This window comes from Hemitrygon akajei, chromosome 29, assembly GCF_048418815.1.
Source record: "Hemitrygon akajei chromosome 29, sHemAka1.3, whole genome shotgun sequence".
Taxonomy (NCBI): domain Eukaryota; kingdom Metazoa; phylum Chordata; class Chondrichthyes; order Myliobatiformes; family Dasyatidae; genus Hemitrygon; species Hemitrygon akajei.
The window spans coordinates 41,611,760-41,625,995 of NC_133152.1; the positions used below are offsets into that span (position 1 = coordinate 41,611,760).

At 41.8% G+C, this 14,236-nt stretch overlaps 1 protein-coding gene across 2 annotated transcripts in view; it reads right to left on the minus strand.

Annotated features, from left to right (window-relative positions):
- Positions 1-833: 833 nt before the first annotated feature.
- ube4b (ubiquitination factor E4B, UFD2 homolog (S. cerevisiae)) overlaps positions 834-14,236 on the minus strand; it is a 100,711-nt gene continuing 87,308 nt past the window's right edge. For both annotated transcript variants that reach the window (XM_073032217.1, XM_073032216.1), the window contains 2 exons: positions 13,651-13,797; positions 834-5,546 (listed from right to left, as the gene is read on the minus strand). In XM_073032217.1, the coding sequence (XP_072888318.1) occupies positions 5,476-5,546; positions 13,651-13,797 (218 nt within the window). In that variant the 3' untranslated portion in view covers positions 834-5,475. The remainder of the gene's footprint in view (positions 5,547-13,650; positions 13,798-14,236) is intronic.

Below are 14,236 nucleotides of genomic sequence, written 5' to 3' on the forward strand. Positions count from 1 at the left end.
CCTCATGCAATAAACAAGATTTTGAAACACTTTTTCCAATGGTGCCACTTCAGAAACAACTTAAATTCATGTAAACTTAACCAATTTCCCAGGATATCATTGAGGGCATAAAGAGTGAGTTTGTGCCGTGGAAATATCACTAATACACCTGAGGCTCATGCAGTAGTGTTCACTTGCAATGGAATTACAAAGGTGTTGTCAATTTCAAAGTTAAGTTAGTGAACATTAATAGCTTCCTCACCATTGTAAAGATTGTGATTATTTTTGACTATTAAAGAGCCTTCAAATGTGACCTTGCTTAATATCTCATGCTCAAGATGGTAGAATCTTTGTGCATTCTGAGATTCATGCCTTGACCTTGTATTTTCCCCCTTAAATGCCATACCATTTTGTTTCTACTTCTTTAGATAATCTGCTTTAAAATGCCATAAGTGCTCACAAAATAAATGGCATAATCAGCGACATATGTTATGTTAGACATAAGTTAAATATGGCCCTTGTGGCTAAAGGGATCAGGGGGTATGGAGAGAAAGCAGGTACAGGGATCTGAGTTGGTATCATACTGAAAGGCGGTGCAGGCTCGAAGGGCCAAATGGCCTACTCCTGCACCTATTTTCTGTTTCTATGACATGATCATGCCTAGATTATCTGTAGTGATGTTAACCACGGTACTGAGATCGCCTCAAGAAAATGAATCTCAGGGTTGTAGATGGTGACGTGTACTTTGAATAAGTATCAGCCTAGATACCAGTTTTCCATGGGGTCATTTGCATTATCCGGAGGTTAGACAGGACTTGGGAATAAATGGCACCTTTGTTTAGCAGCCTAAAATCTCCATACTCATTTTTGATAACAGGATTTCAACTTGGAACGTACTAACACAAGGGACATGAATGGTGTATGATTACTCCAATATTATGCTCAAATCAATTCTTTGCAGATGTCTAGTATAAGGCATTTATTACACCATCAAGTGAATGTCTGTAATGAGTATTAGCAGGAGAATTATATAAAGATACTTGAAGCATCCATCAATAAAATGAATGCTTTTAAGAGGTCAAGTTGGTTGTAGAAAGACAATTAATGGTAACAGATTTTACTTTGCTCTGTGGAGATGATTGAAGTCTCAGTTGGAATTGTGATAATTTATGCTATATATTGAGGAATATTTACTGCAATCATCTTGCATTTAAGTTGCTTCCAGGAACTTAGCTCAAACTGGTTTGAGTTGGCACCTGTAACCTTGAGCCCAATGTTAACCTAGCCAGCAATTTGACTTTTCCCTTGAAGCTGAGAAAGTCAAAATCCAATGAGCACTAGACACTTGATCAAACCTTATTCATCATACTAATATTGAATATCATTTCAATTAATGATCACTTTATTATTTAAAGTGGCATTGCCGGATAACTTCAGAATGCTAGAAACAAATTCACTTTCCGCCATTTGCTCTGACAAGTATACAGAACAAATCAATGTCAAATACAAGAAATGGCAGGATAAATTGTTTGCAAGGAACTCTAGTACATACTGTACCTTTGGTAGCTGGGGCTCTACTATGATTTAAGCCTGCAAATATGGAGGCACGTGAGCAAGATTAAAACATAACCTAGATTAAACTGATGACTTGCGTGAGACATCTACTGGTGCCCCTCACTCAAGTGAAAATAGCAGCACGTGCAAATGGTACTCGTCAGCTGAGCCAAGCCAGCAGACCATTTGGAACTCTGCGTATGTGTTTAGTTTGATGTAAAATGGAGAAACTTAACCCACCTTACAGTAGAAGACAATGGATACCATTTTGTATTGGGATGTTTACCACCATTTATTGGAATTCACAGGTTGGGAGCAATCAGAACAGCCTGTAGGAATTACCATTCTGTGCTTCCTTATCATTAAAAACACTCCCGATTATTATAACAGTATTCATAGAAAAAAACAATGTCCAGCTTTTCCAAATAAAAATCAGAAATTCAAGTACTTGGAACAATGGCAGTAAGCTGTAGTTAAAGAATGTACATTTTAATTTCCTCCTTTTCCTGCTACAGTGCTGGAATTTCCATTTCAACAATACTGAGGTAAAATATATCAGTACTATCACACCATCACAGTATCATTAGCGTCAAATAGGCTTATGCTGCAGATTTGACAGTATCTAATTTATCATATCGTAACCCTTTCTAGCCCAGAATGATCTATGCGATGCAAGAAAAAGCACAATGTAGTTGAAATAATTAAGGATCTAAAACTGAGCTACAGAGCAAATGGTCAGGTTATTTAGTCAAAGAACGAAAGAGACAAGTGTGAATTCCACTGGAAACTGCTGTAATATCATCTTGACAATAGATGCTGGGTTAGAAAGGGTTACCTACCATTCAAGTTCTGAAGAGGTCACATTATATGTATATATTTAAAAAGGAACAAGAATGTTTTTTAAAGTTCAGGTCAAATTAAGAGATTGATGTACATGTTTAAATTGGATTAGGTTGGGCATTCTTTTACACATTACTGATGCGCTCAGCACTCTTCGTCAAATACTAGCGGACAATGCATATAACTCTAGAGGTGCCTTAAAATGATCTGTAGGATCAAGTTTTCATAAATAAAGTCAACACAACTGACCATGGCAATAAACATTGGCTCTAAAGATTAAATTCAAAAAGAAAGAAATGAAAGGAGTTAAAATATGGATGAGATGCATATGAATACAAGCTGAATCCCTATATATAATAACCTACTGTGTATCTGACAATAGCTCCCCATTTTAAATTTTAAATCGAATTTACACACCTAGCCAAATCAAGTTTCTAAATTTTGAAGCAGTGGGACTTCAAGTGCGACTTCATTTAAAAAAAAATTCCATGTTTTAATAGCTCAGTATATTGCCAGAATACAAGTTGAACGCAGGTATCTGAAATAATTTTTTTAAAAAAACCAGGAAAACACCTGTAAAGTATCAAATAAGAGAAAAGGCAGCTCCAAGTTTTAGGGCACTGAATTTGAACGTACACTTCAAATGTCAACCCGATTTTTTCCCTCCCCTTTACAGATATTCTGGCCTCCACTTCAAATGTCTACTGTTTATTTTTCCCCATTACAATGAATTGCAAGTATTTGGTGAACATACATACGATTCAATATAACTTTTTAAAAAAAATTAATACAGCAAAATCTGTAAATCCTAATTAATTCTACACTGATAAGCTGTCGATGTCCAGCATTCAATACAACAATATAATTAAGTATTCGTGTGTTTGAAACAAACCATGTGATATGCACTGATGTACTCAGAATCCCAAAAAAAGCTCGCACAGGACTTGGTGAATATTAACGTTATTCATCAACTAATATTAGGAAATTATTTTCTAGACTTGCAATGGAAGTAACCTTTGAACACGTCATTAGTAATCCTTTTTGTGACTAAAATATTTATCTTTAAGTGCATTTTCAAGCATGTTAGTCAAGTACTTTGCAGCACAAAGTAATTTAACTTTGAAACAAATCATGGCCAAGCAAGTGAATTCAATGGGACCATCTAAAGAAAATATTTGGGAAAACGTAGGTTTAGTACAGATCATTAAACTACATATTGCCCTAGATAATTAATCCAGGCACAATGCATTAATTCTCAAATCTGTGTGGGTTTAGAGATCATTACTAGGATTAGGCATTTAATATCCACATACAGCTAGAAAACTTCAATTTTAACACTTATTTACTGCAAATTTTACACTTAATTTTGCAATGATTTTTCACTTGTGATTAAAAATTAAACTGCAAAATCAGCAGAGACCATGCTCGTAATCCCAGTAGTTACAACAGTTTGCAATTGAAATTCCGGCTGAACACTAGTCACAATACAAAACCAGCAACCTAAAGATGTTCAGCTTTAGTATTGGACTGAATTCAAAATCCAGTACTGCATATGGAAGATGGCAACAAAAGGATTCCCTCTTCCCATTACACAGCTCTTGCTATACTGAAGGGAAAGGGAGCCCAATCCCACTTTGCTATAACAACCGGATTCATGCAGTAGAATTAATATTTCACAGTAAAGCAGTTTGAAACATAAAAAACATTTTACTGATACAGAACAATTCTTAAATACAAGCACAAAGACAGCAGAGACAATATTTCTGAAGTTGTTGCATTTCTGTGAAAATGTGACAGACTCATTTATCAGGTAATCACTGAAATTTAGGGTTTCTTTTTCTTCCATACTTTATTTAATTTGCAAATAAAAATTCCAAAACGCAAAGTAATTTCACATTACTTCAGTTTGCTACAATCCAGGACAGTTGAAATAAACCAGCTCTCTGCAGCAAATTATACAAAATCCAAAAGAGATTTTTTTTAAAAATCCAGAAAAGGTAGACAACCGAAATGAAGTAAAAGCTCAAATTAACATACAATAGGGTAGACACAAAAAGAAACTTGATTTAGTTGCTATTCACATGTCAGATGCTCAAGAGCATCAACATTAATAAACAGATGCTGCCTGACCAGATGTGGATGTGCAGCAGTTTCTGCTTTTATTCCCGATTGCCAGCATCCATGGTAATTTGATTTTTTTTGGCATGAACTACGATTTGGAACATTTCAGTGTAAGGCAGAAGAGCTCTTGGAATACAAGAGCGCCCTCTAGCGAGCTGCAAGAATAAAAATCCTCCGGGGAGAGGAAGAAAAATCTAGTGGCTCTTTGTACGGAGGTTGCTTTTCAGGTCGTGTCTGAGGAAACCTTATTGCCAACAAAACATCCCAATACTGCAGCTCACACAGTGGGCAAAGCAACAGCTGTAAAACATAGTTGGCAGAAATGGAGGATACACTGTTTCTTAGCTACAGTGTTTGCAAGTCTATGCTTAAATGGAATAGGAGGGGAAGAGGCTAGAAAAAATATAAATTAATGATAAACAAATAGAATTCAATAGTCTCACCTTTAGTCCTGTGAGCCAACAGATTATGCCTCATAATTAAAACATCAGTTTTTTTTTTTAGGGAAAGGGCCTGTGCATCACTTTGGTTTTGAACATTTAGTGCAGCAAACAAAACAGTCCCTTCAGCAGGGACTGGGCACAAGATACAGTAATAAATTCAACCTAAAATACAGACCATCTTCTGTTAATACAGTTGTTTAAAAAAAAACATTGTTGCTCAGACCCTTCTAGCTTCCAAATAACTGCAAGATCCAAGTACAGCACTGTTACCCTTGTACTGGTCACGTTGCTGTCCTGAAAAGGTTCCAACTTGTACCCAACACCTTAGAACGTTTTTCTCCTTTAAATTGTTTGTTCTTTAAATTAAATTTATTTACAGAGACAATACATTTTCCTAATGTGATCAGTTCACCCTTTGTAATATCAGTGCAGCAGTCTCGACTGAACGTGGAGCAGATTTTCTCTTGGGCCTCAATATACTGGTGGTCTACACTCAGAACTACAAACGTTTCACATTCGATCCATCTTCAGTAACACTTCACTGCAAAGAGCGATTTGCATGTTGCTTCTCTTTCATCCAGGCATGGATTCTTTCCTTCAATTCAGGCACTAATACACAACGCAGAGAGCAGTGTGGAATTAGTTAAGCGGCCTCCTTTCAATGACAGAGTTAAGTTTAAAAAAAAGATGCATCACCATCTGGTACGGGGTGGTGAAGCTACTACACACGACCAAAGTAAGCTGCAGAGTTGTAAGCTCACAGCTCCGTCATGGGCACTAGCCTCTGGAGAATCCAGGACATCAAGAGTGATGCCTCAAAAAAAAAGCATGCATCATTATAGAACCCCCCCGCCCCCAAACCACCCAGGTCATAGTCCTTGTTCTCATTGTTACCATCAGGAAGGAGGTGCGGAAACGAGAAGACACACACTCAACTCAGGAATAGTTTCTTCCCCTCTGCCATCAGATTTCAGAATAGACATTGAACTGATGAACACTTCCTCACCACTTTATTTCTTTTTTTGAACCACTTATTTAACTGTTTAATATATATTTACTGTAATTCTTTTTTCCCCTCTTTGTGTATTGTATTGTACTGCTGCTGCAAAGTCAACAGGACGTGCCAGTGATAACAAACCTGACTGATTATGCATACAAACATCAAGATATTCTACAAACTCTGGTCTCAAACTATCTCTACCTTGCTGCTATACTCATTCATGGGGACGGCTTCAGGAGTAAACCCAGAGGAAGAATCTGGAGCCGGAGTCCCTAAGGCAGTCCTACATCAAGTTCAACACTGACTACCAACTACTGCTACCCCACTGCTGTCAAATCAAACCAGTCTCTGCTGATCCTTTGGATTCATCAGCTGCCGTGGAGAGGGGGAGCCTGCCGCAAGGGCAATAGGTTCCTCTGCATATTGTATTGACCTGGCTTACATTAAACAGCTACGGCACAATATCCACAGTAGACCCCCCTCTTCCCCCATCACGACCAACAGAGGGGTCTCCTTCTTGCTTCATGTTACCCTGTGTGGTTTTGTGTTTGTGGAATTAGTGTCAGGAATTGAAAATTGCAATTAACTACAGATCAGTAACCCCCATTGCTCCTTTCATCCCTGGTTTCTGTGGTCTCGGTCATCATGGTCACCTATCCTCAGAAAACTATCAATAAGACTTGAAAACCACAAAGTTTACAAGGATCTTGCTGGGACTTGAGGACCTGAGCGATAGGGAAAGGCTGAATATGTTAGGACTTTATTCCCTGCAGTATAGGAGTATAAGGAGAGATTTGATAAAGGTACACAAAATTATGAGGGGTAAAGATAGGGTAAATGCAAGCATGCTTTTTTCACTGAGGATGGCCGGGACTACAACTAGAGATCATAGATTAAAGGTGAAAGGTGGAATATTTAAGGGGAACATGAAGGAGAACTTCTTCACTCAGAGGGTAGTACAGACTGCCAGTATAAGTGGTGGATGCAGGTTCGATTTCAATATTTAAGAGATAGTTTGAGACCAGAGTTTGTAGAATGTCTTGATGTTTGGACATGGATGGAAGGGCTACAAAAGGCCATGGTCCAGATGCAGAATAATCGTTTGGCACAGATTAAATGAGCCAAAGGGGCTATTTCTGTGCTATAGTACTCTATGGCTCTATAAATAGTCCCACCTAACCAAAGATGAAGATCAGGCGATTAACCCCGATTTGCAACTGGGTTGCAGAATCTGAGAGGATAAAACCATACTTGCCAGGGTTTTTGTTCACTTTGTTTTTAACCCAGCCCTATCACCCCTAGGGAAGGGACACACTTGGGTAAGACACCACTGATGCCAGGAGCCCTGTAGTCCTTCCTTTGAATGTTCCACCATACCAAGCCTGCTGATGCCTATACCCACTTCCTATAAAAGATTATTGGTTGGTCTTCACACAAGGAACTGCAGCTCTATTTCACACGTCTGTAGCATATAACCTGCCCTAGTGACATCAGAGCACAAACTCCAGCGAACCATGATGGCGGCACATGGCGCTGCTAGGAGAGCCTCCGCCTCATGGTTCCAGCTTCCCCAGTTCAGTTCTGACCTCTGATGCTGCCTGTGTGCAGATTCTCCCTGTAGCTGACTCCATCCACTCCGGTTTCACCCAAAGGCCTGTTTCCATGTGTCTCTCCGAGTCTACAAAACTTCACTTCTTGGTCAAAGGCCCTGTTTACATGTGTCTCTCTGAGTCTCCAAAACTTCACTTCTTGGTCAAAGGCCCTGCTTACATGTGTCTCTCCGAGTCTACAAAACTTCACTTCTTGGTCAAAGGCCCTGCTTACATGTGTCTCTCCGAGTCTACAAAACTTCACTTCTTGGTCAAAGGCCCTGTTTCCATGTGTCTCTCCGAGTCTACAAAACTTCACTTCTTGGTCAAAGGCCCTGCTTACATGTGTCTCTCCGAGTCTCCAAAGCTTCACTTCTTGGTCAAAGGCCCTGTTTCCATGTGTCTCTCCGAGTCTACAAAACTTCACTTCTTGGTCAAAGGCCCTGCTTACATGTGTCTCTCCGAGTCTACAAAACTTCACTTCTTGGTCAAAGGCCCTGTTTCCATGTGTCTCTCCGAGTCTACAAAACTTCACTTCTTGGTCAAAGGCCCTGCTTACATGTGTCTCTCCGAGTCTACAAAACTTCACTTCTTGGTCAAAGGCCTGTTTCCATGTGTCTCTCCGAGTCTACAAAACTTCACTTCTTGGTCAAAGGCCTGTTTCCATGTGTCTCTCCGAGTCTCCAAAACTTCACTTCTTGGTCAAAGGCCTGTTTCCATGTGTCTCTCCGAGTCTACAAAACTTCACTTCTTGGTCAAAGGCCTGTTTCCATGTGTCTCTCCGAGTCTACAAAACTTCACTTCTTGGTCAAAGGCCTGTTTCCATGTGTCTCTCCGAGTCTACAAAACTTCACTTCTTGGTCAAAGGCCTGTTTCCATGTGTCTCTCCGAGTCTACAAAACTTCACTTCTTGGTCAAAGGCCTGTTTCCATGTGTCTCTCCGAGTCTACAAAACTTCACTTCTTGGTCAAAGGCCCTGTTTCCATGTGTCTCTCCGAGTCTACAAAACTTCACTTCTTGGTCAAAGGCCTGTTTCCATGTGTCTCTCCGAGTCTACAAAACTTCACTTCTTGGTCAAAGGCCTGTTTCCATGTGTCTCTCCGAGTCTACAAAACTTCACTTCTTGGTCAAAGGCCTGTTTCCATGTGTCTCTCCGAGTCTACAAAACTTCACTTCTTGGTCAAAGGCCCTGTTTCCATGTGTCTCTCCGAGTCTACAAAACTTCACTTCTTGGTCAAAGGCCTGTTTCCATGTGTCTCTCCGAGTCTACAAAACTTCACTTCTTGGTCAAAGGCCCTGTTTCCATGTGTCTCTCCGAGTCTACAAAACTTCACTTCTTGGTCAAAGGCCCTGTTTCCATGTGTCTCTCCGAGTCTACAAAACTTCACTTCTTGGTCAAAGGCCTGTTTCCATGTGTCTCTCCGAGTCTCCAAAACTTCACTTCTTGGTCAAAGGCCTGCTTACATGTGTCTCTCCGAGTCTACAAAACTTCACTTCTTGGTCAAAGGCCCTGTTTCCATGTGTCTCTCCGAGTCTACAAAACTTCACTTCTTGGTCAAAGGCCCTGTTTCCATGTGTCTCTCCGAGTCTCCAAAACTTCACTTCTTGGTCAAAGGCCCTGCTTACATGTGTCTCTCCGAGTCTCCAAAGCTTCACTTCTTGGTCAAAGGCCCTGTTTCCATGTGTCTCTCCGAGTCTACAAAACTTCACTTCTTGGTCAAAGGCCCTGCTTACATGTGTCTCTCCGAGTCTACAAAACTTCACTTCTTGGTCAAAGGCCCTGTTTCCATGTGTCTCTCCGAGTCTACAAAACTTCACTTCTTGGTCAAAGGCCCTGCTTACATGTGTCTCTCCGAGTCTACAAAACTTCACTTCTTGGTCAAAGGCCTGTTTCCATGTGTCTCTCCGAGTCTACAAAACTTCACTTCTTGGTCAAAGGCCTGTTTCCATGTGTCTCTCCGAGTCTCCAAAACTTCACTTCTTGGTCAAAGGCCTGTTTCCATGTGTCTCTCCGAGTCTACAAAACTTCACTTCTTGGTCAAAGGCCTGTTTCCATGTGTCTCTCCGAGTCTACAAAACTTCACTTCTTGGTCAAAGGCCTGTTTCCATGTGTCTCTCCGAGTCTACAAAACTTCACTTCTTGGTCAAAGGCCTGTTTCCATGTGTCTCTCCGAGTCTACAAAACTTCACTTCTTGGTCAAAGGCCTGTTTCCATGTGTCTCTCCGAGTCTACAAAACTTCACTTCTTGGTCAAAGGCCCTGTTTCCATGTGTCTCTCCGAGTCTACAAAACTTCACTTCTTGGTCAAAGGCCTGTTTCCATGTGTCTCTCCGAGTCTACAAAACTTCACTTCTTGGTCAAAGGCCTGTTTCCATGTGTCTCTCCGAGTCTACAAAACTTCACTTCTTGGTCAAAGGCCTGTTTCCATGTGTCGCTCCGAGTCTACAAAACTTCACTTCTTGGTCAAAGGCCCTGTTTCCATGTGTCTCTCCGAGTCTACAAAACTTCACTTCTTGGTCAAAGGCCTGTTTCCATGTGTCTCTCCGAGTCTACAAAACTTCACTTCTTGGTCAAAGGCCCTGCTTACATGTGTCTCTCCGAGTCTCCAAAGCTTCACTTCTTGGTCAAAGGCCCTGTTTCCATGTGTCTCTCCGAGTCTACAAAACTTCACTTCTTGGTCAAAGGCCCTGTTTCCATGTGTCTCTCCGAGTCTACAAAACTTCACTTCTTGGTCAAAGGCCTGTTTCCATGTGTCTCTCCGAGTCTACAAAACTTCACTTCTTGGTCAAAGGCCTGTTTCCATGTGTCTCTCCGAGTCTACAAAACTTCACTTCTTGGTCAAAGGCCCTGTTTCCATGTGTCTCTCCGAGTCTACAAAACTTCACTTCTTGGTCAAAGTCCTGTTTCCATGTGTCTCTCCGAGTCTCCAAAACTTCACTTCTTGGTCAAAGGCCCTGTTTCCATGTGTCTCTCCGAGTCTACAAAACTTCACTTCTTGGTCAAAGGCCTGTTTCCATGTGTCTCTCCGAGTCTCCAAAACTTCACTTCTTGGTCAAAGGCCTGCTTACATGTGTCTCTCCGAGTCTACAAAACTTCACTTCTTGGTCAAAGGCCCTGTTTCCATGTGTCTCTCCGAGTCTACAAAACTTCACTTCTTGGTCAAAGGCCTGTTTCCATGTGTCTCTCCGAGTCTACAAAACTTCACTTCTTGGTCAAAGGCCTGTTTCCATGTGTCTCTCCGAGTCTACAAAACTTCACTTCTTGGTCAAAGGCCTGTTTCCATGTGTCTCTCCGAGTCTACAAAACTTCACTTCTTGGTCAAAGGCCTGTTTCCATGTGTCTCTCCGAGTCTACAAAACTTCACTTCTTGGTCAAAGGCCTGTTTCCATGTGTCTCTCCGAGTCTACAAAACTTCACTTCTTGGTCAAAGGCCTGTTTCCATGTGTCTCTCCGAGTCTACAAAACTTCACTTCTTGGTCAAAGGCCTGTTTCCATGTGTCTCTCCGAGTCTACAAAACTTCACTTCTTGGTCAAAGGCCTGTTTCCATGTGTCTCTCCGAGTCTCCAAAACTTCACTTCTTGGTCAAAGGCCCTGCTTACATGTGTCTCTCCGAGTCTACAAAACTTCACTACTTGGTCAAAGGCATGTTTCCATGTGTCTCTCCGAGTCTACAAAACTTCACTTCTTGGTCAAAGGCCTGTTTCCATGTGTCTCTCCGAGTCTACAAAGCTTCACTTCTTGGTCAAAGGCCTGTTTCCATGTGTCTCTCCGAGTCTACAAAACTTCACTTCTTGGTCAAAGGCCCTGTTTCCATGTGTCTCTCCGAGTCTACAAAACTTCACTTCTTGGTCAAAGGCCTGTTTCCATGTGTCTCTCCGAGTCTACAAAACTTCACTTCTTGGTCAAAGGCCTGTTTCCATGTGTCTCTCCGAGTCTACAAAACTTCACTTCTTGGTCAAAGGCCTGTTTCCATGTGTCTCTCCGAGTCTACAAAACTTCACTTCTTGGTCAAAGGCCTGTTTCCATGTGTCTCTCCGAGTCTACAAAACTTCACTTCTTGGTCAAAGGCCTGTTTCCATGTGTCTCTCCGAGTCTACAAAACTTCACTTCTTGGTCAAAGGCCCTGTTTCCATGTGTCTCTCCGAGTCTACAAAACTTCACTTCTTGGTCAAAGGCCCTGTTTCCATGTGTCTCTCCGAGTCTACAAAACTTCACTTCTTGGTCAAAGGCCTGTTTCCATGTGTCTCTCCGAGTCTACAAAACTTCACTTCTTGGTCAAAGGCCTGTTTCCATGTGTCTCTCCGAGTCTCCAAAACTTCACTTCTTGGTCAAAGGCCTGTTTCCATGTGTCTCTCCGAGTCTACAAAACTTCACTTCTTGGTCAAAGGCCTGTTTCCATGTGTCTCTCCGAGTCTCCAAAACTTCACTTCTTGGTCAAAGGCCCTGCTTACATGTGTCTCTCCGAGTCTACAAAACTTCACTTCTTGGTCAAAGGCCTGTTTCCATGTGTCTCTCCGAGTCTACAAAGCTTCACTTCTTGGTCAAAGGCCTGTTTCCATGTGTCTCTCCGAGTCTCCAAAACTTCACTTCTTGGTCAAAGGCCCTGTTTCCATGTGTCTCTCCGGGTCTACAAAACTTCACTTCTTGGTCAAAGGCCTGTTTCCATGTGTCTCTCCGAGTCTACAAAACTTCACTTCTTGGTCAAAGGCCTGTTTCCATGTGTCTCTCCGAGTCTACAAAACTTCACTTCTTGGTCAAAGGCCTGTTTCCATGTGTCTCTCCGAGTCTACAAAACTTCACTTCTTGGTCAAAGGCCTGTTTCCATGTGTCTCTCCGAGTCTACAAAACTTCACTTCTTGGTCAAAGGCCTGTTTCCATGTGTCTCTCCGAGTCTACAAAGCTTCACTTCTTGGTCAAAGGCCTGTTTCCATGTGTCTCTCCGAGTCTCCAAAACTTCACTTCTTGGTCAAAGGCCCTGTTTCCATGTGTCTCTCCGAGTCTACAAAACTTCACTTCTTGGTCAAAGGCCCTGTTTCCATGTGTCTCTCCGAGTCTACAAAACTTCACTTCTTGGTCAAAGGCCTGTTTCCATGTGTCTCTCCGAGTCTACAAAACTTCACTTCTTGGTCAAAGGCCCTGTTTCCATGTGTCTCTCCGAGTCTACAAAACTTCACTTCTTGGTCAAAGGCCCTGTTTCCATGTGTCTCTCCGAGTCTACAAAACTTCACTTCTTGGTCAAAGGCCTGTTTCCATGTGTCTCTCCGAGTCTACAAAACTTCACTTCTTGGTCAAAGGCCTGTTTCCATGTGTCTCTCCGAGTCTACAAAACTTCACTTCTTGGTCAAAGGCCCTGTTTCCATGTGTCTCTCCGAGTCTACAAAACTTCACTTCTTGGTCAAAGGCCCTGTTTCCATGTGTCTCTCCGAGTCTACAAAACTTCACTTCTTGGTCAAAGGCCTGTTTCCATGTGTCTCTCCGAGTCTACAAAACTTCACTTCTTGGTCAAAGGCCTGTTTCCATGTGTCTCTCCGAGTCTACAAAACTTCACTTCTTGGTCAAAGGCCTGTTTCCATGTGTCTCTCCGAGTCTACAAAACTTCACTTCTTGGTCAAAGGCCTGTTTCCATGTGTCTCTCCGAGTCTCCAAAACTTCACTTCTTGGTCAAAGGCCCTGCTTACATGTGTCTCTCCGAGTCTACAAAACTTCACTTCTTGGTCAAAGGCCTGTTTCCATGTGTCTCTCCGAGTCTACAAAACTTCACTTCTTGGTCAAAGGCCTGTTTCCATGTGTCTCTCCGAGTCTACAAAACTTCACTTCTTGGTCAAAGGCCCTGTTTCCATGTGTCTCTCCGAGTCTACAAAACTTCACTTCTTGGTCAAAGGCCCTGTTTCCATGTGTCTCTCCGAGTCTACAAAACTTCACTTCTTGGTCAAAGGCCTGTTTCCATGTGTCTCTCCGAGTCTACAAAACTTCACTTCTTGGTCAAAGGCCCTGCTTCCATGCCACCTCTTTGGATCTACAACTCTTCACCTCCCCAGCATTCAGAATATTCACATTACTGGAGAATACTCTCAATCTGAGCTACAAGATAAAACTCAGCTAAGTTTAAAATTATATTTTTACCTGGTTCCAGCATATTCTCTGTCAGATGTTGGCGGTTAAACGGGTCTGTTGGAGAATTCAGTAAATGTCTTAAAATAATGGAGCGGTCCATTATAGTCCCTGAAGGTAGCTTCACTGGGTCGTTCATTAGGGTGTCCATCAGTGGATCTGCAACAACAAAGCCCTTAAAGTCAGCAGTCAACTAAAACAAAGCCTTTTGCTATCAGAAACAAAAAATACCCTACGGGCTCCAGTTCTATTTGATATTAGCAACTTGCTTGGTTTCCCAGCACTGAGATACCGAATTAGAGTACAGTAAATGTGTCTGAAGCAGCAGGAAACAGAACAGCTCTCTTCAGACCCTTTGGCCCACAATATTTAACCTTCCTGCTAACACTTCCCTCTCACATAGCCCTTCCCTTTACTTCTATCCACTTGCTTAAGACTCTGTTAAATGTCCCTAAAGTTTCTGCTTCTACCATCAATCCTGGCAGCACATTTCACCTACCCCTGAAATCCCAGTTATACTTTCTTCCAATCATCTTAAAACTGCACTTCCTTATATTAGTCATTTCCACCCTGGGAAAAAGGTGCTGGCTATCCACCT